Source organism: Bufo gargarizans, chromosome 2 (genome assembly GCF_014858855.1).
Source record: "Bufo gargarizans isolate SCDJY-AF-19 chromosome 2, ASM1485885v1, whole genome shotgun sequence".
NCBI classification, from domain to species: domain Eukaryota; kingdom Metazoa; phylum Chordata; class Amphibia; order Anura; family Bufonidae; genus Bufo; species Bufo gargarizans.
The window spans coordinates 526,811,520-526,839,337 of record NC_058081.1 but is presented as its reverse complement, the minus strand read 5'-3'; the positions used below and the strand labels follow the sequence as shown (position 1 = coordinate 526,839,337).

General features: G+C 44.4%; 1 protein-coding gene across 1 annotated transcript in view; it reads right to left on the bottom strand.

Moving 5' to 3' along the window:
* Positions 1-27,818, bottom strand: part of ITPR2 (inositol 1,4,5-trisphosphate receptor type 2) — a 372,015-nt gene that overhangs the window by 171,881 nt on the left and 172,316 nt on the right. The window contains 6 exon segments of the mRNA XM_044281452.1: positions 479-679; positions 2,025-2,147; positions 4,032-4,157; positions 6,218-6,244; positions 6,246-6,308; positions 26,998-27,174. Of these exon segments, the coding sequence (XP_044137387.1) occupies positions 479-679; positions 2,025-2,147; positions 4,032-4,157; positions 6,218-6,244; positions 6,246-6,308; positions 26,998-27,174 (717 nt within the window).

Genomic DNA, 27,818 nt, shown 5'->3' with positions numbered 1-27,818 from the left:
GCAGATCAAAGAAGAAAAGAACAAACAGCAGGTGGGACTATACAGATGCATTTTATTGAATAACTCAGTGGATATGCAAAAATTTTTATTACATGCAATTACAAAAGTTTTCAGATTCAGATGCTGGTTTGAAAACTGTAAAATATTTTGTATGGGACAACCCCTTTAAGGGGGTTGGATAATGAAAGCAACTCCTTGTCTAAAAACTTCTCCCAGGGGAAGAAGCTGATCAGCTCGGTTCCTGACCCCCCCCCCCCTTGAGAAGTTTCAGACAACCATATATGTATTTAAGCAATGGCAGCTGTAATGGCGGCCATATCAGCTTCACCTATCTTTATCAGAATGGCTGAACAAAATTCTTCCTAACAGTTTTTCTAACTGTCTCTTTAAATAACATTCACCCTTCAACTAACATTGAAGGAACCAGCACTAGTGCAACAAGGAACCATCTGAAGTAATCTGATCAGTGACCCCTCACCTCTGTCATCACCACATCTTGGCATTTCTTCACGTACTTCCCGTCCGCTTTTACTATGGTTTGCAGAAACCGCAGGTATTCAACATGGCGGCCATGAGTCTCCACGCTGTGCACAAAGTGCTGGACGACACGTTCGCTGATCTCATTGCACAAGTGGTAATTGTTCATAAAGATGTGCCGCATCGTCTCGGCTTCCAGAAGCTGCACAAGGAACACAGTGAAACGTTAACCCCATCGTGTCTGCACTAGTTTTGGAGCAAAACACTATGGCCTCTTCTCCGGTTTCTAACCATGCGACACTTTCAAAATACAAGATACAAATCTCGTACTCGTCCAGTCTTTAGAAATCACACTAAATCTATGTATAATATTTTTTTTTACAACTAACGGTCCATTCACACGTCCGCAAAAGGGTCCGCATCCGTTCCGCAATATCGGGAATGGGTGCGGACCAATTCATTCTCAATGGGGCAGAATGGGATGCGGAGAGCACACAATGTGCTCTCCGCATCCTCATTTCCGGAGCGTGGCCCCGAACTTCCAGGCCACGGCTCCGCAAAAAAATAGAACATATCCTATTCTGGACGATTGTGGACGAGAATAGGCAGTTCTATGGGGGGTGCCAGCCGGGTGAATTGCGGATCCGCAATACACCACGGACATGTGAATGGACCCTAAGGCTACTTTAACACTAGCGTTTTTGGCTTTCCGTTTGTGAGATCCGTCGCGGACTCTCAGAAGCAGTCCAAAACGGATCAGTTTTGCCCTAATACATTCTGAATGGAAAAGGATCCGTTCAGAATGCATCAGTTTGCCTCGGTTCAGTCTCCATCCTGCTCTGGAGGTGGACACCAAAACGCTGCCTGCAGTATTTTGCTGTCAGCCAGATGAAGCGGAGCCAAATGGATCTGTCCTGGCACACAATGTAAGTCAATAGGGACGGATCTGTTTTCTCTGACAATATCTGGCACAATAGAAAATGGATCCGTCACCCATTGACTTTCAATGGTGTTCAAGACAGATCCGTCATGGCTATCATAGAAGACATAATACAACCGGATCCGTTCATGACGGATGCATGCAGTTGTATTATTGTAACAGAAGCGTTTTTGCAAATCTATGACAGATCCGCAAAAAACGCTAGTGTGAAAGTAGACTAATACAGACCTATTTTTTTCCCAGCTGAGAGGTTGCTACAATTGTATCCAGTGTAGACAATCCTCTGTGAGGCAAACACGTCAGCAGCACACACTTCTCTCTCGTCTTTATAGTTTGTTACAATGTATTAGTGCAGGTAAAACGAATCTGGAGTTCAGGCCAAACAGAAATCTACCCTAGCTCTGAGCTGCCGCAGACTTCCGGCTTCATTTGCACCAGAACACTGGCGTAAATTAAGAAGAATTTGTTGCAGCTGTCTGTCACGCCCCGTTTCATTCCCCTTTCTGAAAAGTGGCGCGGACAGAGTAAAAGCTGCCCTTTCTTAAGTATATTTGCCTATATATAATACCTGAAAGGCTCCAGAGCTCCCAGCAGTGTGCCCACTTACCCCCGGAGTCAAGAAGAGGTTCAGGTTTTTGTGGAGAAGTATTTGATTTTGAGGATTTCCGCGGCAGAAGTTTTGCAGGAAGATGTGGGCGAGGGTCATAATTTCATTCATTTTCTCATCAGTCTAAAAAGAATATTTCTAGGACAAATTAGTTCAATTATAATTCTTTTCCGCAGACCCAGGACACTATAAAATACTGAAGAGGGTTAAAGCACATTCTTAGATTTCATGATTTCTTCACTTTTGTTACAACATTTTGTACAAAAAAAGATTTACTTAAAGGGGTTCTCCAGTCCCATAATTAAATTTTATTTGCGTCCTAGAGTACCCCAAACACTGTCTTTTGTTCCCCCATATACCTATGAAGCAATATGAAACAGTGCAAAGCATGCTGGATTCGGCAGCAAACTAAACAGGAAGTTGATGAGAACAGGAAGTTCTGCATGTTAACATCCTGCCAGGATGCAGTGATGCTGAGAACAGGGGAAGGAAAGTGCTGGCATCAAAAACTGTGTTTATGGTGTTTAGGGTACGCTGGGCAGAAAAAGAAATATTTCATAATGGGACAGGAGAACCCCTTTAAATTGTTAGGAATTTCATGTCTTCAACTTCAGTTACGGAAAATTCAAGGCACAGAAATTTTGCTGATGCAACAGATATCTCAATTTAGTATAACCTGGCTATAAATAACCCTGCTATAACCAATAACCTGGCTATAAATAACCCGGCTATAACCAATAACCTGGCTATGAATAACCCGGCTATAACCAATAACCTGGCTATAAATAACCCGGCTATAACCAACAACCTGGCTATAAATAACCCGGCTATAACCAACAACCTGGCTATAAATAAACCGGCTATAACCAACAACCTGGCTATGAATAACCCGGCTATAACCAACAACCTGGCTATGAATAACCTGGCTATAACCAATAACCTGGCTATAAATAACCGGGCTATAACCAACAACCTGGCTATAAATAACCCGGCTATAACCAACAACCTGGCTATAAATAACCCGGCTATAACCAACAACCTGGCTATAAATAACCCGGCTATAACCAACAACCTGGCTATAAATAACCCGGCTATAACCAACAACCTGGCTATAAATAACCCGGCTATAACCAATAACCTGGCTATAAATAACCCGGCTATAACCAATAACCTGGCTATAAATAACCCGGCTATAACCAATAACCTGGCTATAAATAACCCGGCTATAACCAATAACCTGGCTATAAATAACCCGGCTATAACCAACAACCTGGCTATAAATAACCCGGCTATAACCAACAACCTGGCTATAAATAAACCGGCTATAACCAACAACCTGGCTATAAATAAACCGGCTATAACCAACAACCTGGCTATGAATAACCCGGCTATAACCAATAACCTGGCTATAAATAACCCGGCTATAACCAACAACCTGGCTATAAATACCCCCGGCCATAACCAACAACCTGGCTATAAATAACCCGGCTATAACCAATAACCTGGCTATAAATAACCCGGCTATAACCAATAACCTGGCTATAAATAACCCGGCTATAACCAACAACCTGGCTATAAATAAACCAGCTATAACCAATAACCTGGCTATGAATAACCCGGCTATAACCAATAACCTGGCTATAAATAACCCGGCTATAACCAACAACCTGGCTATAAATAACCCGGCTATAACCAATAACCTGGCTATGAATAACCCGGCTATAACCAATAACCTGGCTATAAATAACCCGGATATAACCAATAACCTGGCTATAAATAACCCGGCTATAACTTATAACCTGGCTATTAATGTGTGGCTGTCACCTGAGCTCCCATCAGGCTTTGGTCTCTGGCAACAAAAAGCCAGCAGAAGGAAAACTAGCCAGAAGTAAAAGGAGTAGCCTTGCGAAGTTCCTCAACATTATATGAAATGCTGCAAAAATGCAGCAAGAGTCTTTCTTTAAACACGAGATAAATTTCCTATGTCCTTTCAAAACCTGTACAGACCTTCTCGTATGGAATCTGCAACAGATCCAAGACCACCAAATGAGCCCCCATGTTCTTCAATAGCCGCTGCTGCTGGTTGCGACCCTTCTTGCTCTGAGAACAAAGCTTACTCAGCCGGATCAGAATCTGCAACAAGAAAACATAAAGGGTACACAGAACTGCAACCAAATTTTATTACACTGATGTGTCTAAAGTAAAACATAGTCAGCTTAAAGGTGCATTCACACAACATGTGAACGGTGTGCAAAACATGGATCTGCCCAAAAATCGGATGACTTGAATGTGATGTCTGTGTTTCGTCGTTTTTTTTTTGCAGACCGATTGTAACAATGCCTATTCATGTCTGCAAAATGGACAAGTTCTATCTTTTTTTGCGAGGCTAAGGAAGGGACATATAGATGTAGAGAGCATACGGTGTGCTGCATTTTTTGCGGCCCCATTGAAATAAATAGATCCGCATTTGATCTGCAAAAAATGCTGATCAGATGTGGAACAAAAATACGGTTGTGTGAATGAGGCCTTAAAGGGGTTGTTCAGGTTGAGAGCTGAACTCGGCCCCTCTGATATGAGCATTTGAGCATTTCATGAGGTTCAGCGCAGGGCAAGGGCTTTTTCTGCAGCTCCGTTGACGTACCGGGTCTCTGCTAAGCAGAGGCTTCCGCCTAGCCATGAGACCGGCACCAATGGGCGGGCTTTAGCGCTGCCCTAGCCTGTTAAATGGCTAGGGCAGCGCTAACGCCCGCCCATTAGAGCCGATGACATCATCGGTAACACTGCTAGGCGGAAGCCTCTGCTTAGCAGTGTCATAACTATAAGCAAACAGCCCTTGACCTGAAATGCTCCAATGCTCATGTCAGAAGGGATGAGTGGGGGGGAAAAAGGGACAAAGTCCGGGTTCAACTCTGAACCCGGACAAACATTTTAAGATGTTGTTGATCCCTGAGGGCCTCTCAGGCAACATCCGGTGACCCAGTGACGTGATGCATGGGAGACATCACCGCTGCAGCTAGTCATTGGATGCAGCAGCTACTTGACCCACATCAAACTGGATATTGACATGTGGAAACCTGGGTGCTGCAGCAGCCTAGGGGGCCATGAAGAAGAAGGAACCCAGCGGCAGTTATCAGGTATGTAGGATTCCCTCTCAATCTCCGGCAACACTGAGCGGTCTGCCCAAAATGCCCCCAGGGGTGTACAATACTTTAAATTACATGACAACCTTATTCTACAGTATGACAATAAACAATGCAAAATATATAAAGTTTTCATTATGTTTTATTTACTTTTAAAGGGGTTGTCCTGATTCAGAGCTGAACCTGGACATATCCCCGTCTTGCCACAGACAGCCCCTCTGAGATGAGCATCGGAGCTCTCCCTTGCCCTGCGCTGAATTGAGCAGGGAAATGGCTTTTTCAGCAGATCCGGTGACATACCGGGTCTCTGCTAGGTGGAGGTTTCCACCTAGCAGTGTTCCCGGTGACATCACCGGCACTAATGGACAGGCTTTAGCCTCCGCCTAGCAGTGCAAGTTTGTAAACAAAAAAGCCCTCCTGCTCCAGTGCTCTCCCATGTCCTGTGCTGTATAACGCAGGGCAGGGAAGAGCACTGGAGCATGAAATGCTCCGATACTCATATCAGAGGGGCTGCCTGGGTGAAGGAGGGGATATGTCTGTATTTAGCTTGAAAATATTTTTTCCTTTGCATCGGCACAGTTTGGCACCCTTAACTTAACAAAGACATACAGTTACATTGTGATTGGCATTGAGATTCTACCTCCTGCTCCCAAGCTCAACATACAGGAACCTGCTTGGACTGCTTAGCTAATCATCCAGCCAGCCACAGTCATTGCAAGCCATTTCCTATGTGTCGGGCCAGGGATCGGTGAGGTTTTCTTACCATTTAGTGTATACAGCTCTTACACAGACCTAAGGGTCTCCATGGTTATAGACTAGAAACCATCCCTATGTGTAGTCGGATCCTGCAGCCGTGTTACTTCACTCCTTCTGCGTCCTCTTCTACAGTCTGTAGATTACCAGGAAGACAAGGCAGAGCAGTTCCAGGATCAGACTGCACAGCAGCGTGTTTGTAGTCTGTAACCATGGCTACACAGAGGTCTGCACCTCTAGAAATAAATTTACTCTGGCCAATACCTCACATTATGTTATCAAATTGAATAAACCCTTTACCTCTTTTACAATCTTGTAATTGTTGGCCCTTGTTGCTGTCAATCTGGGGCTTCTTAATCCCATCTTCCCCTGGGTCAAGAATACTTGCGTCCTATAGCAAAACAAAAACTAACTTTATTAACCCCCTAGGGTGGCTATACACATGTAATAGTTGTTGAACTAACGATCATTGGGCTGACAGCTACCTCTCCAGACTCCACCATGCACATAAATGGCCAAACGTTTGTGTGTACTAAGTGGGCAGAAGGGAGGATGCCGCTGCCAGACACTTCTGGTGGCAGCTTATCTCCTGGGAGAACACAAGGATAGGGCAAAAATATTCATTCCGCCAGATCCTTCTCTCCTCCGACATTATCGGTCAGTGTAGGGCTTGGAGCTCCCCACACACATTAGACTGTTGGCCGAACCCAATGTTCTCAGTGGGTTTGGCCAACAATACACCAATATGCGTGGGGGCCTCTAATGACCAGACCTCAGAGGGCTTTTCTGGGAAGAATGAAATTTTGTCAAGTGCCATCAGCTTGCCATGTGACACGTCACTGCTGAATAAGGACTCTGTAGTCTGAAATGTGTAGACCTGCTGCTGGGATTTCTGTATTGTACTACAGATTATTTGGAAATCTCAATAAACTTCAACCCCTTCAGTACCAAGACAGTTTTCTACATAAGGAGTAGGCCACATTTTGCAAATCTGACATGTTTCACTTTATATGGTAATAAGGCCTCATGCACACGGCCGTTGTGCGGCCGTTCTGTGCAGTGGGGACCACAATTTAGGGACCGCAACATTTTTTTGCGGTGTGGAGGCACGGCTAGAAACACCACAGAAGCACTCCGTAGTGCTTCCGTGGGGGTTCCGTGCCTCCGTTTCGCACCGCAGCTCCGGATTGTGGACCCATTCATGTGACTAGGTCTGAATCTGTGATGCGGGGATCACACGGCCAGTGCCGCATATTGCGGACCCGCTGTTTGCGGGCCGCAATACGGCCACTGCCGGGCAATGGCCGTGTGCATGAGGCCTACTGTAACTTTGGAATGATTTTACTTATCCAAGTGATTGTGAGTTTATCTAGTGACACACTGTACTTCATGTTAGTGGTAAATGTGAGTCAATATATTTTACCTTCCTTTATAAAAATAAAATCCCAAATTTAATGAACATTTGGAAAATTCACTAGTTTCTGAATTAGAATTTTTCTCTTTTAAGCATATAGTGATACCTCAAAAAATAGATATTACTTAACATTCACCATACGTCTACTTTATGTTGGCATCATTTTGTAAATATCATTTTATTTTTTAGGACATTAGAAGGCTTAGAATTTTAGAAGCAATTTTGAATTTTTTAAAAGAAAACTTCCAAACCCACCTTTTTTAAGGACTAATTCAGATATGAAGTCACTTTGAGGGGCATAGATAGTAGAAATCACCCTTAAATGACCCCATTTTAGAACCTTCTTCCTTCAAATTATTCAAACCTGATTTAAAATGCCATTTTTAACAATAAAATGTTATATAAGCTCCTCATTTTTCATTTTCACAAGGGGTAACAAAAGAAAAAAAGCACCCAAAATTTTGTTTTTTTAAACACAAAAACGCCCCATGTGTGGTAGTAAACTGCTGTTTGGGTACACGGCAAGGATCAAAAGGGAAGGGAGCGCCATATGGTTTTTGGGGAACAGATTTTGTTGGAATGGTTTTTGGCCATGTCAAATTTGAGGAGATGCTGTATACTACACCCCTCATGGAATTCATTAAAGGGTGTAGTAAGTCATTTGACCCCATAGGCTTTCACAGAATTTAGAAACACTTGGCTGTGAAAATGAAAAATAACTTTTTTTTCCAATAAAATATAGTTTTAGCTCCAGATTTTTCATTTTCACAAGTGGTAGCATGAGAAAAAAGGCCCCACAATTTGTTACACAATTTCTACTGAATACTGTGGTCCTGAACTGCTGTATGGGTGCGCCACCGATTTTGCTGGAATGGTTTTCGGACACCATGTAACATTTGAACCTTTCAGACCCTGAAGTACCGCTACAGTTAAACACCCAAAAAGTGACCCCATTTTGGAAACTGCACCGCCCAATGAATTTTTCAAGAGGTGTAGTAAACACTTTAACCCAACAGGTGTTTCATAGAATTTAAAAACCCTTGCCTGTGAAAATGAAAAATATTATTTTTTTTTGTTAAATGTTGGTTTAGCATACAATTTTTCATTTTTACAAGGGGTAACAGGAGAAAAGGGACCACACAATTTGTTACTCATTTTCTCCTGAATACGAGAACACCCCATATGTGTTCGTACACTGCTGTTTGGGCACACTACAGGGTCCAGAAGAGAAGGAGCACCATGTGTATTTGAGGTGTAGATACAGCTCTAGCCGACAACTGCAGAGTCTCTGAGGTTAAAGAGGACCTTTCATGCATTTTTTTAATTCTAGATAAATACCTTTACTTGCTGAGTACCCCCCGCTGATGCTGCCACTCTGCCTGTTTTTTTTAAATATCGCTCCTACGCCCCGCTGTGCCCCCATGTAGTTTTCCCGCTCAGTATAATACTGAGCATTGGTACAGGGAGGAGGAGACACCAGGGTTTCTTAATAGGCGTCTCCTTTGCGGAGGAGAGCATCAGGGAGAAGGTGAGTTTTTTTTTCTCACTGGCTGTGATGCTCTCCACTGTGATTGGATCGCGGCACAGCCAGGGAGAAGGAGACGCCCATTGAGAAACCCTGGTGTCTCCTCCTCCCTGTACCGATGCTCAGTATTAACAGGGGGGCACAGTGGGGTGCAGGAGCAATATAAAAAAAAAAAAAAAAAACAGGGAGGGTGGCAGCATCAGCAAGTACCCCGCAAGTAAAAGTATTTATCTAGAATAAAAAAAAACATGAAAGGTTCTCTTTAAATATAAAAAGACAACCCCAACAAGTAGAAATCACACCCCTCACAGTATTTATCAAGGGGTGTAGTAAGCATTTTGACCCAACAAATGTTTTGCAAAAATTAATTGCAATTTTTACACAGATATGCCATTTCTGTGCCAAATATGTTGTGCCTACTGTATGCCAGTGTGAAAAGCAAGCACTCTTATTATTATGCGTTGCTTCCTGGTTTTATAAAAACCCTACATTTGACCCTAATCTTTTGCCTGGAAATACCACAGAGCTCAGGAGTAAGGCTGGTTTCACATTGGGGCCGGATGCGTTCAGGTTGCGTTCAGTGAAACTCGCACTATTTTGCAAGCAAGTTCAGTCAGTTTTGTCTGCGATTGCGTTCAGTTGTTCAGTTTTTTCCGCGCGGGTGCAATGCATTTTGATGCGTTTTTCACGCGCGTGATAAAAAACTGAATGTTTACAAACAACATCTCTTAGCAACCATCAGTGAAAAACGCATTGCACCCGCACTTGCTTACGGATGCAATGCGTTTTTCACGCAGCCCCATTCACTTCTATGGGGCCAGGGCTGCGTGAAAAACGCAGAATATAGAACATGCTGCGATTTTCACGCAACGCACAACTGATGCGTGAAAAACAACGCTCATGTACACAGACCCATTGAAATGAATGGGTCAGGATTCAGTGCGGGTGCAATGTGGTGATTTACACATCTTGAGCTGACAACTGCAGAGGCTCTGGGATAAAAAAAAAAAATGTAATCCCCTTATAAGTGACCTATATTAGAAACTACACCCCCAAGGGGGTCAAGTGAGTGGACATTTTGCTCTCACAGGTGTTTTGCAAAGTTTAATAAGCAGGGGGCTGTGCAAAATGAAAGTTTTCCACAAATATGGCATTTCAGTACTGGAGGTAACATCTGTGGTAACAGCTGTTCGGGTACACTGCAGGTTTTAAGAAAGACTGCCCTTTGGCTTTTGCTGCACAGATTTTGATGGATTATTGACTATTGAATAGCCTCTGGTGACCAGTACAGACATTTTCTGACAACTATACGTTTATTTTTCTGTGAACAGTGCAGTGTCAGATATATTGCGGCATGAGTTGCCATGATCATTGGTTCTATTTTGGGGTACAGGTAGATACAACTGTTTGATCACTTTTTATTTTGTTTTTTATGAAGCAGGATAAACAAATGGCAGCAAATATGCCATTGTTTTTTGGGTTTTATTATTGTAGCGCACACTATGTGGGTAAAATGACACTATCTTTATTCTGCTGGTCAATACGATTACAGAGATACCAATTTTATTATTATTGTTATATTATGTTTGTATTGTTTATATTATTGTTTTTTTTTACGTTTTACCACTTTTACACAAAGCATTTTTGTAACGAAAAATCATGTTTTTGCATGACCATTTCCTGAAAGCAATAATTGTATTATTTTTTTCCTTCAATGGTCTTGTTTGAGAGTCTGATATTTGCAGGATGAGATGACGGTTTGATTGGTGCCATCAATATTACCCATTTTATGAGGTGACCAAAAAATGGTTGTTCTGGTTTTTATTTATTTTTTTAAAACGTTCACCTGACAGGGCAGAACATCTGATATTCTTATAGAGCAAATTGTTACGAACCGTACATTACCTAATGTCAATTTTTTTTTTTTTTCACTTAAAACTTTATTTTTTTATTTTATTTTAAAGGATAACTGTCACACTTAGACCCTAATTTCAATTTTCATATATGTAGTTACTAATAACATGATATTCCAGAATCAGTTACTATTAGACTGACTCACCCCACAATTTCACTATTCAGTTAAGATGGTCGCCACTGCCCTCCCCCTGAGGCTAATCCCGCCTGCCCTCACTAGCCAGTAACAATAGCCCCCCAAAAGTGTCAGTAACCAGAGCCCTCCACCCTAAAGGGTTAATCTCCTGCAGCAGAAAGGGGTCCTCTTACCACATGTTGCTGTCATTTATACACTGAGCAGACGGCAGATCTCCCTTCCCTGCTCTGCGCTGCTTCAGCTCTGCATTCTCCAGCTCTGCTGAGTGAGGGAGCGTCTGCCAAGCGCAGGGACAGGGAGAAGTGCACGCAGCCCAGGCACTGTTACCTATCTGACCTTGCATGCTGCCTGCTTCTGAGTCCTCCGTCCTTCAACACATAGACAGACCCTACATAGCAACCTGATTTTAAGCACAGGTAAAAGCAGGCAGTTCAGGGAACAAAACTGTGGAATTAAGGGGTAATTGAGTACACAGTGAAAAAGTTGAAATAGGGCCACCAAGGAGATATTAATCACCACAATCCAATACTCCAAAAAAAAAAAAAAAGATGACAGTTATACTTTAAACAATGTTTTTCACTTTTTATTTTTGTCCCACTGTGGGATTTCAACTATTCAGGGTTTGATCCCTGTTTCAATGCAGTACAATAAATGCGGTCACCGCAGGGCAGGGCGCAGATGGGGTCAGAGAGGGAGCCCCCTCCCTCTGAACAGTTAATCTGCCGGCATCAGCTTTTTCTGGCACCTGGCTTATACAGTCAGGCCTATGCCATGGATCGAGTGGGGGCAACTCCTGCTCCTGCCCAATCAGAACAAGTAAATGTACGTAGGGATACGGCAAAAGGGGTTAAAGGGATTCTGTCACCTCCCCTAAGGCAAAAAACGATTTAAAACCAGCCATGCAGCACAGCTTACCTGGATTAGGCTGTGCTGTTCAATCTTGAAATCCGTCCAGCAGTTAGTTCAAAAAACGAGTTTGATCAATGAGGAAATGCGTCCTGAAGGTGCCCAGAGGGGCGTTTTTTTCTTCTGAGAGAGCCCAGTCCCGCCCCTTTTTCAGTGCCCAGCCCGCCTTCCTTTTACTTCCTAACTGCCGCCTCCAGCCTGCCACAGCCTCCCCTTCCTCTCCTCCCCCTCCCTCTTGCCGAACGAAGTCTCGCACAGGCGCAGTACCCACTGAGGGCTGCGCCTGTGCGATCATCAGGAGACTGAGGGCGGCAGCTTCATCTTCGTCACTGGGCATGCGCCGAGCCCAGTGACGTCCGATGCTCGCTCTTCCCTGCTGAGGGAAGAGCGAGCATCGGACGTCACTGGGCTCGGCGCATGCCCAGTGACGAAGATGAAGCTGCCGCCCTCAGTCTCCTGATGATCGCACAGGCGCAGCCCTCAGTGGGTACTGCGCCTGTGCGAGACTTCGTTCGGCAAGAGGGAGGGGGAGGAGAGGAAGGGGAGGCTGTGGCAGGCTGGAGGCGGCAGTTAGGAAGTAAAAGGAAGGCGGGCTGGGCACTGAAAAAGGGGCGGGACTGGGCTCTCTCAGAAGAAAAAAACGCCCCTCTGGGCACCTTCAGGACGCATTTCCTCATTGATCAAACTCGTTTTTTGAACTAACTGCTGGACGGATTTCAAGATTGAACAGCACAGCCTAATCCAGGTAAGCTGTGCTGCATGGCTGGTTTTAAATCGTTTTTTGCCTTAGGGGAGGTGACAGAATCCCTTTAAAGGGGTTCTCCAGAAATTATTTTAAATGGCCACTAGCAAACTGTCCTAGAATGTAATCAGGATTGGTTGCCTCCATTTGCAGAGCTGGTGAGGGGGTGTGGCCTCACTAAACTGCTCTACAATAGATGGTAATGATGTGATCCTGCCTACGATATGCCATCATGGCTGAGCAGCCTGATAGGAAAACCCACCTATATGTAGTATACTAGTGCCAGAGAGTAGTGTGTAGTGAGGTCCCGCCCCTTCAGCACCCTAGAGATCTGTGGATGATGACACATATATAGCCAAGCTGCTGCTATATATGTGTCATCCACAGATCCCCCCCCCCCGGCCCCACATAACAGTGTCATCCACAGATTTTCCCCCCGCATCTGTGTCAGATTCCATACAGATGCCCCCATAACAGTTAAGGGGATATCTGTGGTCTGTGGATGACACTGCTATAGGGATCTGTGGATGACACTGTTATGGGGGGGAAATCTGTGGATGATACTGTTATGGGGGGATCTGTGGATGACGCACTGTTAATAACAGTGCGTCATCCACAGATGCCCCCGTAACAGTGCGTCATGCACAGATGCCCCCGTAACAGTGCGTCATCCACAGGTGCCCCCGTAACAGTGCGTCATCCACAGGTGCCCCCGTAACAGTGCGTCATCCACAGGTGCCCCCGTAACAGTGCGTCATCCACAGGTGCCCCCGTAACAGTGCGTCATCCACAGGTGCCCCCGTAACAGTGCGTCAACCACAGGTGCCCCCGTAACAGTGCGTCAACCACAGGTGCCCCCGTAACAGTGCGTCATCCACAGGTGCCCCCGTAACAGTGCGTCATCCACAGGTGCCCCCGTAACAGTGCGTCATCCACAGGTGCCCCCATAACAGTGCGTCATCCACAGGTGCCCCCATAACAGTGCGTCATCCACAGGTGCCCCCATAACAGTGCGTCATCCACAGGTGCCCCCATAACAGTGCGTCATCCACAGGTGCCCCCATAACAGTGCGTCATCCACAGGTGCCCCCATAACAGTGCGTCATCCACAGGTGCCCCCATAACAGTGTCATCCACAGATGCCCCCATAACAATGTCATCCACAGATGCCCCATAACAGTGTCATCCACAGATCCCCATAACAATGTCATCCACTGATGCCCATAGCAGTGCGTCATCCACAGATCCCCCATAACAGTGTCATCCACAGATCCCCCATAACAGTGTCATCCACAGATCCCCCATAACAGTGTCATCCACAGATCCCCCATAACATCGTCATCCACAGATCCCCATAACAATGTCATCCACAGATCCCCCATAACAGTGTCATGCACAGATCCCTCATAACAGTGTGTCATCCACAGATCCCCCATAACAGTGTGCCTGCGCACTGAGGAGAGATAGAAAGGAGGGGAAAGAATCTGTAGAAGCAAGCAGAGGACGGCACAGCAGACGACTGAATAGCTTCTTTTGTAAGTAAATTGTTTTATTAGGCTACTTTCACACTAGCGTTCTGCTGTCCGCTCGTGAGCTCCGTTTGAAGGAGCTCACGAGCGGAGCAGAACGCTTCCGTCCAGCCCTGATGCAGTCTGAATGGATGCGGATCCGCTCAGACTGCATCAGTCTGGCGGCGTTCAGCCTCCGCTCCGCTCGCCTCCGCACGGCCAGGCGGACAGCTGAACGCTGCTGGCCGTGCGGAGGCATGCGGATCCGTCCAGACTTACAATGTAAGTCAATGGGAACGGATCCGCTTGAAGATGACACCATATGGCTCAATCTTCAAGCGGATCCGTCCCCCATTGACTTTACATTGAAAGTCTGAACGGATCCGCTCAGGCTACTTTCGCACTTAGAAATTTTTCTAAGTTATTAATGCAGACGGATCCGTACTGAACGGAGCCTCCGTCTGCATTAATATGATCGGATCCGTTTAGAACGGATCCGATCAAGCGCAAGTGTGAAAGTTGCCTTATAAATGTAGTTTAATGCCTGTTTTTGTCTTTTATTATATTCTGGCTTTTGCTTAAAGGGACAGTTAAAAATGTGTTTTTTTTTAGCCATGTAAGATGCTTTTTGATAAATAAATGTAAATGTTGTGGCGCTGTAATGTGGACCCCAGGCCTCTCTGATGTCCTGCAGGCTGGGCTGGCGCTGTGGCAGCATACGGTTGGTCAGGCTGCAGAAAGACTCTGGGGCTGTCATTGTGTGCTCTGGAACTTTTCCCTTCACAGCCACTGCTATCTCTCTCTCGTACAGTGCTGGCTTTCCGTTTGCTCTCCGTCCTTATAAAAGTCTATGGGAATCAAAACGGATCCATCTGGTAGGTTCCCGTTATGCAAGACGGAAAACAAAGTTCTGTCGACAGGACTTTGTTTTCTGTCTTGCATAAGGGGACCCAGACCGATCCGTTATGCTTTCCCATAGACTTCTATTAGGACAGAGCAAAATGGAATGCCTCTTAAAGGTTTCCGTTTCTGTGTAAGAATTAATAGAAAATAGCATATTTTCCATTTGAATCAATTTTTTCAAGTTACAAAGCAAGGGTTAACAGCCAAACAAAACTCAATATTTATGGCTCTGATTCTGTAGTTTACAGAAACACCCTACATGTGGTTGTAAACTGCTGTACGGGCACACGGCAGGGCACAGAATGAAAAGGAATGCCATACGGTTTTTGGAAGGCAGATTTTGCTGAACTGGTTTTTTGACACCATGTCCCATTTGAAGCCCCCCTGATGCACCCCTAGAGTAGAAACTCCCAAAAAAGTGACCCCATTTTGGAAACTACGGGATAGGTTGGCAGTTTTGTTGGTACTATTTTAGGGTACATATGATTTTTGGTTGCTCTATATTACACTTTTTGTGAGGCAAGGTAACAAGAAATAGCTGTTTTGGCACAGTTTTTATTTTTTGTTATTTACAACATTCATCTGACAGGTTAGATCATGTGGTATTTTTATAGACCAGGTTATCACGGACGCGACAATACCAAATATGACTTTTTTTGTTATTTGCTTCAGTTTTAACAAAGCATTAAAAAAAAAAAAAAGATTCTTTAGCGTCTCCACATTCTGAAAGCTATAGTTTTATTAATTTTTTGGGTGACTGTCTTGTGTAGGGGCTCATTTTTTGGAATGAGATGACTGTTTGATTGGCACTATTTTGGCGTGCGCATGGCTTTTTGATCGCTTGCTATTACACTTTTTGTGAAGTAAGGTGACAAAAAGTAGCTTTTTCTACACCGTTTAAAAAAAATGTTTTATCGTATTCACCTGAGGGGTTAGGTCATGTAATATTTTTATAGAGCAAGTTATTACGGACGCGGCGATACCCAATATGTCTACTTTTATTTTATCATGTTTTAGTGTCTCCATAGTCTGAGAGCCATAGTTTTTTTTTTTTTTTTTTGGGCGATTGGCTTAGGTAGGAGCTCATTTTTTGCGGGGTGAGGTGACTGTTAAGATTGGTACTATACTATTTTGGGGGGGCATACGCATTTTACACCCTTTTAATTTTTTTTATGGTATTTATCGGACAGGGTGGATCATGTGATATATTTATAGAGCCGGTCATTACGGACGCGGCGATACCTAATATGTGTGTTTTTTTTTTTCTTTGGTTTTTTATTATAAAAAAGGGGAACGTTTTTTTTTTTCTTTTTTTACTTTATTAATTTTATTACTTTAATAATTTTAATAAAAACTTTTTTTTCTTTATTTCTGATGTTCACTTTTGGGAGTCTGATCCCCTCTGCAATGCATTACAATACATTTGTATTGTAATGCATTGCCTGTTCATGTACTACAGTGAGTAGTACACAAACAGGTTGCCTAGGAGACCCAGCCTGAGGCTGGATCTCCTCGGCTCCCGTAGAAAGCAGTTCCCGATGCCTCCTCGGGCTGCCTTCTGACACATCAAGTCCCCACCACAGCAGAGCGGGGACTCGATGGGCTTCCTAAAACACAAACCCCTTCTATGCCGCGGTAGTGGCATAGAAGGGGTTAATCTGCAGTGATCGACGATATGGGGGGGGGGGGGGGGGGGTCACAGGACCCCCCTCGGCATTGACCCAGGGTGGCTGCTGATTCATTGCAGCAGGCACCCAGTTCCGATCACCGCTCGCAGCGCAGCGCTGATCGGAAATACACAGGGCGCAAAGGTTCGCCCTGTGTCCTTAAGTACCAGGACATCAGGGCGTACCTGTACTCCCTGTGTCCGTAGGAGGTTAATCTAGTATCTATGAATCTGAAGGATAGCCTTTACCCCAACTATTTATATGTTACTGCGGCAGATATGTGTCAGACAAATGACAACTAAGCCCCACCCAAAATTGAACAGATTATAAAAATATGGTTGTCAGAAATTATGCCTTAGGGTCAATTCACACATCCGCAAAATTGGTCTGCATCCGTTCCACAATTTTGCGGAACGGGTGCGGACCCATTCATTTTCAATGGGGCCGCAAAAGATGCAGACAGCACACCGTGCGCATATGCACTTCCGTTCCGCGGCCCCGCAAAAAAATAGAACATGTCCTATTCTTGTCCGCAGCCACGGACAAGAATAGGCATTTCTATCACAGGGCTGGCCATGTGCGATACGCAAAATGTGGAACGCACATGGCCGGTATCCACAATTTGCGGACCGCAAAACTGTTGCAGAAGTGTGAATGGACCCTTATGGGAAGTAAAAATGAGCTTAATAAACTTCTATTCCGTAGTTTTCAAGCTGTTTGATCATTGTCTTGTAAAGGGGGACATGAATTTAACATTTCGTGGCAACTCGAGCTCTCCTTTAAAGGGGTACTCCGTTACCATAAATGTAACTTATGTTTTAGACTAATTCATCATCAATAATTACCTAATATAATGTAAATTTCACATATTTGCGTTCAGTAGTTATAAAAGTAGTTTTGAACCTGTGTTAGGTCGAGCATGCTCAGTGTGTTGCTATCAATTCTCTAGCTAAATGTCTTGTGAAAAAAGGGGCGTGTCAGTGTGCTGGTGATTACTGGGTAGAGGGGGCGTGACTGGGCTGTGTATCAGGCAGCCAATCAGTAAACAGCAACACTTACAGCAGGAAAGCTAGGGATTGTGGGGATTGTAGTTTTGTGAGGGAAGATCAGGCGCCATGATACTCTCAGTGTGTTGCAGGCTCACACAGGAGCTACACAAATGGATTGTAGCTCTGATTATATGTAAAGGTACAGGTTCTGGTTATATGTATAGGTAGGGGTTCAGCTTGCAGCCTTAATGCAGTTTTTCAAAAATTAAGTTGTTTTACTGGAATACCCCTTTAAGGTCTTTGATAACTAAGGAAGTTTCCCTGGATAAGAACACAATCTGAGGAGATGCCTTAAAATTACAATGCCGCCATGGCTCGCATCTTACCCTGACAAAGAGGACATCTGGCATTCTGAATACAGAGGCACAAGCTTCTGTTTAACACAAACACCCAGAGGTCTTCCATCATCTTGTGATATTCTACCTGATATTCATCATCTCTCTTTCACGGTCTCCAAAGTCCCAATTATAGAGAAAAGAATATGGCAGCTCAATTCAGTACACACTGCATTACATTCTGATACAGCAGCTCTGATATTACACCTTACTTCAAAATGTAATGTCAGAGACATGCGGTATAGAGATGTACAAAGAGGCAACTCGTCTTTGTTTCTGAAACAGGGAACATTTCATAGAGAACAGAAACAAATAACTTTACATTACAAGATGGAGCCTTTGCGTATCCTTCTCATTCCATATAACTGGCCAAAGGGGCGGTATTATAGTATTTATATTCTTGTACATAGGGACAGTATTATAGTAGTTATATTCTTGTACATTGGGGACAGTATTATAGTAGTTATATTCTTGTACATTGAAGGCAGTATTATGGTAGTTATATTCTTGTACATAGGAGACTGTATTATAGTAGTTATATTCTTGTACACAGGGGACAGTATTATAGTAGTTATATTCTTGTACATAGGAGGCAGTATTATAGTAGTTATAGTCTTGTACATTGGAGACAGTATTATAGTAGTTATATTCTTGTACACAGGGGACAGTATTATAGTAGTTATATTCTTGTACATAGGAGGCAGTATTATAGTAGTTATATTCTTAACCAAATCTCTTTTTATTGGTTATGTCATGAAAAAGATACAGGCAAGTTGAATAATAGCACAATTGACAATGTACATCAGATAAGGTGTAACATGACAAATGCCGGTAATGCACATTACAGTAATCCTGCGCCACAGTCTGTATCATCAATAAGAGGCAAGTATGACATCTCTATCCAAGCAAATGGACATCTGTAAATTGAATCCAATAGAGATCTAACATAACAGTAAAACAAAGAAAGACATAAAGACAAGGGTAAGAAGGGAAAGGGGGGGGAGGGGGGGGGGGAATCTGCTCTAGCTGTCAGGAAACCTGAATTTCTTCCAAGGAAGCCACACCTTAAGGAACTTCGTACGAGTGTGGGTCTCCCAGTGTGCCAGCTCCTCAAATCTATAAAGTTGGTCCACTTTTTCCAGCCAACTCGAAATAGTGGGAGGCAGAGTCTGCTTCCACAGCAAGGGGACTAGAAGCCTAGCGGCGGTAAGTAATATAGTAGGTAAATCTGATTTGGTTGGGGTAAATGAAGAGTTGGGGCACCAGAGTAGGATCAGCTTTTGATCCAAAGATACAGAGGTGGAGCAGATTTTGTTAGTTAAAGTCTCCACTTGGCTCCAGAAGGGGCGCATACTGATGCAATCCCACCAAATATGTGAGAGAGAACCGATGCCCGCCCCGCACCTCCAGCAGACCTCAGGGACTTCCGGGTTGAGTCTATGAAGAAACTCAGGAGTCTTGTACCATCTGGTCAGCAACTTGTACGAGTTCTCCTGAATTTTAATGCATCGGCTGAAACCATGAGATTGGGCCAAAATAAAAGCTTTCTCCGGTTCTGACAATTTGAGGGATAGTTCCTTCTCCCATGAGCTCAGGAAATGAGGTTCTGGGCAAGTAAAGGATAGTAGCTCCTTATACATCGTGGAAAAGGGTCTGCTGGAGGGCCGGGCCGACATCAGCTTCCGCTCCAACCAAGTGGGGGAGGCCAGATGAGACGTTTGTAGTTGCAGGATTCCTATGTCTCTCTTAAAACTATGGAGATGCAAGAAAGCTATTGATTGAACTCTAGGTAATTCAAGGATCCCTTTCCAATCCAGCCCATCCTCTGTTGATACCACATCTTGCAGCGTATGATTCTTGAGCAGTGCCCAAACCCCTGTGACCTCAAGTATTTCGGGATGAATATAACGTTGTAATAGATATAATGGGAGCTCAGGACTAGGGAAGTTAAGCGTCTTTGCACTGTAAAGCATAGACCAGGTGAATAGCACCCCTCTCCACAGTAAAGGCAGTTTAGAAGCTGTGGGGGAACATGAGCGGACACCCCACAGAATTAATTTCTCATTGTCAGTGAGTAGCTTTCGTTCCAATTGTGAGCAAGTGGTCATAGGATGTCCTGAGAGGAGGCTCACGCCTCTGCACATAAGATTAGCTTTGTAGTACAAGTGGACATCGGGCAACCCAAACCCTCCAAACCTTTTTTCCCTGGTTAGAATAGCGTAGGCCACCCTCGGGGACCGGCCTCTCCAAAGAAAGAGGGACACCATCCGGCGGACTTCCGTGAAATATGACTGCGGTACCCAAATCGGTAGAGTCTGCAGGAGGTACAAGAACCTAGGTAGTATATAGGTTTTTAAATAATTCTTCCTCCCTATCCAAGAGATGAAAGGCATCTTTAGTGAATGGAGCTGTGTTTTAACAGATTGAAGTAAAGAAAGGTAATTAGAGGGAAATAGTTCCTTAGGGTCAGCAGTTACCTTGATACCTAAAAAAGGTATTTCTTTAGAGGCCCACTTAAAAGGAGTGGAATCCTTTAAAAGCTGCACTATGTTACCAGGGCAGGACACATTAAGAGCCATAGATTTAGAATAATTGATTTTAAAGTTGGAGATGAAACCAAAATCTTCAAAAATGGTAAGCAATTTGGGGAAGGATACCCCAGGATTTGAAGTCATCACCAGTAGATCGTCAGCAAAAGCCGCTGTGATATGATCTTGAGACCCAATGGTGATTCCTTCAATCTCAGGTGACTGACGGATTTTACTCAGCAGAGTCTCCATCACCAAAACGAAGAGAGACGGGGAGAGTGGACACCCCTGACGCGTACCATTGGAAATGCCGAATGTTGGGGATAAGGTCCCATTGACTTTGACCCTGGCAGAAGGGGCTAGGTATAATGAGAAAATGGCAGAAATGAATTGTTCTGGTATACCAAACTTCGACAATGTCTTGGCCATAAAAGACCAGCTCACCCTGTCAAATGCTTTTTCTGCGTCGGTACTCAGTAATGCTACCGGCAGCCCCTTAGTTTGCGCCCAGGACATCAAGTGCAGCACACGGACCGTATTCTCATTGCCCCGTCTGCCAGGGACAAAGCCAACCTGCTCACCGTATATTATGTCAGGAAGCAGTAGCTGAAGGCGTTGGGACAATATCTTCGCCCACCACTTAACATCCACATTCAATAGGGAAATGGGACGGTAGCTGCCACATTCCAGAGGGTCTTTATTTTCCTTATGAAGGATGGTGACATGGGCCATTAAAGATTGTGGAGGCAAAGACCCCCCGTTTAGTAAATAATTGCAAAGGGATTTAAAATGTGGGAGCAGTATATCCTTAAAAGTTTTATAATACGAGATGTTTAGGCCGTCAGGACCAGGGCTCTTTCCTGAGGGGATGGATGAGAGAACTTTAAGTATCTCGTCGTCTGTAATTGGAGAGGTGAGCTGGGAAGCTTGCGCGGGGCTTATGGAGGGGAGATCGAGCGTTTTAAGGAATTGATCCGTCGCAGCAGCTATAGACTCCGGAGTGGCTTGGTTCGGAGATGGTAAATTATATAGATTAGAGTAAAAGGCGCAAAACGCCTTTGCTATCTCGGGTGTAGTCTTGTGCACGGTACCTGCCGCATCCCTAATACCCGGGATAAAGGAATTTGCTTGTTGTTGTTTACAGAGCGCCGACATCAGCTTATTTCCCTGATCGCCATGGGCATAGGACCTAAACTTAGACCGAAACAGTAACTTGGCCGAAGTAGCATTCAATAGGTTTTTAAGGTCGTTTCTAGCTTTATATAATTCCTCTGCCACTTGGGAAGCCTGGGACTGTTTGTGGGTGAGCTCAAGAGCTGCGATACGGGACATTAACAGGGTCTGAGCCTGAGATCGCTTTTTCTTTACATAAGAGCCTAGAGCAATCAATTCACCCCTAATCACGGCCTTATGTGTCTCCCAGACAATGGGGATAGACGGGGGGGATGGGCCAGATGTATTGATCTTAAAAAACTCAGACAGTGAGGCTGAAAGTTTAGAAACGTGATCAGGGTCCTGAATAAGTGTGTCATTTAGTCGCCATGTCCAGTCTTTCTTTGGGAGGCCGGTCAACGAGAGGGTCAGGAAGATTGGGGCATGGTCTGAGAGTACAATGCTTCCTACCCTAGCGCTGGAGACTAATGGGGCGTGGGCACCTGACAGGAAAAGATAGTCTATCCTGTGGTAAGAATTCTTTGCATGAGAATAAAACGAGTAATCCCTTCCTGAAGGGTGCAATGTCCGCCACATGTCTAGTACCCCCAGTCTCTTCAAAGAAACCTTAAGGCGCCTCAGAAGCCTGTGGGTAACAGACGACCTGCCTGACGAGGAATCTAAAGAGGGCTCTATGGCTACATTGAAATCCCCGCCTAGTACCAGCAGTCCCTCAGTAAAGGAGCTCAACTGTCTAAGGGTCTGAACGAGCCATGGGACCTGACCCCTATTGGGGGCATATACATTCGCCAGTGTGACAGGGGTATCCGCAATGAGGCCCTTTACAAACAGAAAGCGCCCCTCGGAGTCTGCAGAGGTCGCCTTCTGAGTAAATGGAATGCTTTTGTGTATTGCAATGCTGACCCCTCTGCTGGCTGACGAATGAGTGCTATGGTACCATTGGGAGAATTTTGCGGATGGCAACTTCGGTATCTTCCCTGTTTTAAAGTGTGTTTCCTGAAAGTAAGCTATAGAAGTCTTATCTTTTTGCAAGAGTGACAATACCTGAGATCTCTTACATGGCTCGTTCAGACCCCGGACATTTAGTGAGGATACAACGAAGGAAGTCATGGTGACCAATCATAAAATGGGAGGAAGAGTATATGACCCTGGAAGGATACATTCTGAGAATACATGGCAGATTCCAACAGAGCAGGGATGGAGAACAAAAGGGAAAAGACATACAAAGAGACAGGGAGGGACAACAACAGAATACAAAGGCAAATTAAGAACAAATGAATGTTAGATGGCAACCAACATTCTAAGGTACACAAAAGGAGTCCCATGAGACACCTGACGTAAATAGGACCCTTTTCCATAACGACGCCAAGCCGGGATCCGTCAGGGGGGGCCTCCCATGGGACAGCTGAGAGCCAATGAGAGGCTTTCAGAGGGGGGATGAACATCACATGTTGAAGAACCGGTGAAACCCCAAAACTGGACTATCTGGGGCGGAATAACGAAGCAGGAGAAAAAAGTCCCGACCAGGGCAACAGGACATAAACTGGTAAGTGCAGCAGTCCGCAGAAACGATAGTGACTGTTCTTCTGTTAACCAGCGCCCCTGAAACCACAAGGGGTGTAGAACTCAAAACACAAGTATAGGCCTCTCCACTTATGTGGATATGCAGAACTTGGAGATATGGGCACACAAGGCCCGATGGCCTAAAGCACAGGTACAGCAACTGTGCAATGCAGGGAGGGTTAATCCCTTCAAACGTGGTAAAAGCTTAGTAACTGCTACTTTCAGGTATTATGCCGGACCCTTCTAGCTCTGTCAGCTTTCCCTGGGGAGACATCGACCCAGGTATCAACTCTCGGCGGAACCGGTAAGGGGTCCCCCTGGTCCGCAGGCATCCAAGAGGGCACTTCAATAGGGGACAGGCCGAGCGGGCCCCAGATGGATTTCAGGTCAGCCGGCGTGCGAACTGTAAGCTGCTTTCCATTTTTCAGTATGGCTAGGCCGAACGGGTACAGCCACCTAAACGGCGTGGCAGACAATTTCAGGGCTTCCAACAACGGTCGGAGGATACGCCGCTTTGCCAGCGTAGTGGGCGCTAGGTCTTGAAAGAACAGGAGAGGGGCGTCCTCATACCTCAAGTCCTCTGCTTCTCTGCTTGCCCGTAACAGGTCCGCTGTGTCCACGAAGCTGAGTAGGCCGCATATCACGTCGCGCGGTGGGTCCGAGGGCTTCGGTCTCGGGCGTAATGCGCGGTGGATGCGCTCCACCACCACTGCGGCTGCCCGGTCTGGGCCTAGTAGCTGGGAGAAAAGTTCAGAAGCTACCTTGCGGAGGGCCTCAGCTGCGATAGATTCAGGTAGGCCTCTGATTCGCAGATTCCGGCGCCTACTCCGGTTTTCCTGGTCCTCGATTCTGAGGAGAGCGTCGTTAATCAGGTCCCGGTGAGTATGTAGGGCTTGGCAGGTTTTCCCTTCATGCTGAAGGATAGCGTCTTGCGAGGATTCAAGCGCCATGACTCTATGGCCTAGGCCACGAAGATCGTCCTTAATGTCCTCCAGGTCCTTCTTCAGAGGGGCCAAAGCGGATTCCAGCAATTCCTTGAGGACTTCTTTAGACAGATTCGAGCGTCTCCGAGGGAGTCTGCACACCGATGCCTCCGATGCGCTTCCCGCCTCTGACGGGTCTTCAGCGTCAGATGGCTGTGGCGCGCGCGGCGCCATCTTGGAGATCTCGGCAGGGCGCGATTTCGCTTGTTTTTTAAGGTATTGCTCCATATCTGGTTGCTTGGAGCGGGCAGGAGTCAGTTCCAGATGATCCTTGGGTCGGTCTTTGCCAGTTTTCCCCATTAGTGTGCGCTTTTGTAGCTTATAAAGGGGTTAAATCACCGGTGTAAGTGAGGAGCTCAGGAAGCTGCTGCCATTCAGCTTCACGGTCAGGCTCCGCCCCCATAGTAGTTATATTCTTGTACATAGGAGGCAGTATTATAGTAGTTATATTCTTGTACATAGGAGGCAGTATTATAGTAGTTATATTCTTGTACATAGGAGGCAGTATTATAGTAGTTATATTCTTGTACATAGGAGGCAGTATTATAGTAGTTATATTCTTGTACATAGGAGACAGTATTATAGTAGTTATATTCTTGTACATAGGGGACAGTATTATAGTAGTTATATTCTTGTACATAGGGGACAGTATTATAGTAGTTATATTCGTGTATATATAGGGGACAGTATTATAGTATTTATATTCTAGTACACAGAGGCAGTATTATAGTAGTTATATTCTTGTACATAGAGGCAGTATTATAGTAGTTATAGTATTATACATAGGAACAGTATTATGGTAGTTATAATCTTGTATATAGAGAGCAGTATGATAGTAGTTATATTCTTGTACATAAAGAACAGTATTATAGTAGTTATAATCTTGTATATAGAGAGCAGTATTATAGTACTTATATTCTTGTATATAGAGGCAGTATTATAGTAGCTATATTATTGTATATAGGGGACAGTATTATAGTAGTTCTATTCTTGTACATAGAGGGCAGTATTATAGTAGTTATATTCTTGTACATAGGGGGCAGTATTATAGTAGTTATATTCTTGTACATAGGGGACAGTATTATAGTAGTTATATTCTTGTACATAGGAGCAGTATTATAGTAGTTATATTCTTGTACATAGGGGACAGTATTATAGTAGTTATATTGTTGTACATGGGGACAGTATTATAATAGGTATATTTTTGTACATAGGGGTGCAGTATTATAGTAGTTATATTTCTGTACATAGGAGCAGTATTATAGTAGTTATATTCTTGTACATATGGGACAGTATTATAGTAGGTATATTCTTGTACATAGGAGGCAGTATTATAGTAGTTATATTCTTGTACATAGGGGACAGTATTATAGTAGTTATATTCTTGTACACAGGGACAGTATTATAGTAGTTATATTCTTGTACATAGGGGTGCAGTATTATAGTAGTTATATTTCTGTACATAGGAGCAGTATTATTATTAAAGCGCCATTCATTCCATAGCGCTGTACATATGATGAGGGGTATACATACATACATAATACAGACAATTGCAATAAGCATGAACAAGACGAGTTTCAGACTGGCACAGAAGGAGAGAGGACCATGCCTGTGAGGGCTTAAAATTTACAAGGTATGGAGGAAGGACACAGTATGTGAAGGTAAAACTGGCCATGACAGTTGAAGGCTTGTCTGAAGAGGTGGGTTGTCAGGTTTCTTTTGAATGTTTCCAGTGTAGATGAGAGTCTGATATGTTGGGGTAGAGAGTTCCAGAGTATGGGGGATGCATGGGATAAATCTTGGAGGTCGATTGCGGGAAGTGGTGATGAGAGAAGGATGTCTTGTGAAGATCGGAGATTACGTTTGGGGATGTATCAGGAAAGTAGCTCAGAGATGTATCAGGGGACAGGTTGTGGACGGCTTTATAAGTATTTGTTAAAATTTTTAATTGAATTCGCTGGGTGATAGAGAGCCAATGAAGGGATTGGCAGAGGAGTAATGGGGGGAGAGGTGAATTAGCTGAGCAGCAGAGTTGAGGATAGATTGGAGGGGTGCGAGAGTGCTAGATGGAAGGCCACAGAGGAGAATGTTGTAGTAGTATAGGCGGGAGATGATGAGGGCATGTACAAGCATTTTTGCAGACTCATGGTTGAGGAATGTGCGAATGCGGGAGATATTTTTGAGCTGGAGGTGGTGGAAAGGGCTTGGATGTGCAGTCTGAAGGAGAGGGCAAAATCCAAGGTCACTCCAAAGCAGCGGACTCGATTGACCGAGTAGAGTATGCAGCCATAGATCATAATAGATAGGTCTGTTGGGGTTGAGCAAGATGGGGGAAAGATGATAAATTCTATTTATAATCGTTATATTTCTGCACATAGGAGCAGTATCATAGTATATTCTTGTACATAGGGGGCAGTGTTATAGTAGTTATATTTTTGGACATGGGGCAGTATTATAGTAGTAATATTTTGGCCATAGGGGTCAGTATTATAATAATTATATTTTCCTCCACACACGGCATGTGAAGTTCTACCAGTTTAGGATTGATAGAGCATCTGTATGCCAATGTATTGTAGTGCGCTTCTTCTTCAGACATTACTGTATTGCCCGCTCTACTTCCTGTGCTCCTAATTGCACAAGTGGGGTACATGGAACTTGTCGTTGCCATTTTCAGACCTTTGTTTAATCAGCCAGCAAATGAAATGGACAGCAGAGAGCAGGGAATATAATTTACCTCATTAATCTGCTCTTTGCCGTCCTTGGCCTGCCCGTCTCCCAGCTCCTCGCTCTCGTAACTATTGCTCTTTTCAACCCAAAGTTCAGATTTCTCCACCGTCAGGCGTAATTGGTCCAGATCAGCCTTGATCTGCTTGTAGTTGTCGACATCCTGATTTGACACCAGTAACTGAACCTGCACAAAAGAACATGATAAGCGAAGATTAATATTTAAATACAAAGTTCTCACTCCATTCCTGGCACACTTATACGTGTGTATGATCATGAGTGGACAATGTCCGGCTGACTATCCCTGAACATTCAGACAATAGGCCTGAAATGGCATTCCACCGGTTATGGAATCAGCCCATTGTGTTGCCAATGAAGATAACATTGAAAGGTAAAACTTTGCCTAATGTCCAGTACCAGTAACCTATGCAGCAATGACATCTGTTTAGTGACATAACAACATCCTGCATGTCATGTGTTGCTACTTGAAATCTGACAGTGGAGCCTATAATAACTTACATATTAACAGCACATACTTATAAAATGGAATGCATTCTAGTGTCTTTAGTTGGATATGCTCTGACCAGACACTGGCAAATGATAGCTCAGAAACAGCAAAAGGCCAGTAAAACAAGGAGAAAAACAGAGGAGAGAGGATGATATGGTGGTATCTCATCTTGAACCCAGTTGCAGCCAAAAGGTGATTTTAGGAGTGCAGAAACCTATTGCAAGTTTGGCACAGAAGCCCAATGGCTACTTGTAAAAGTGACCTTGAAATATAATTGTACCTCCCTCCATTATTTCAATGTCAGGTTAGGGGCGTGCAAATAC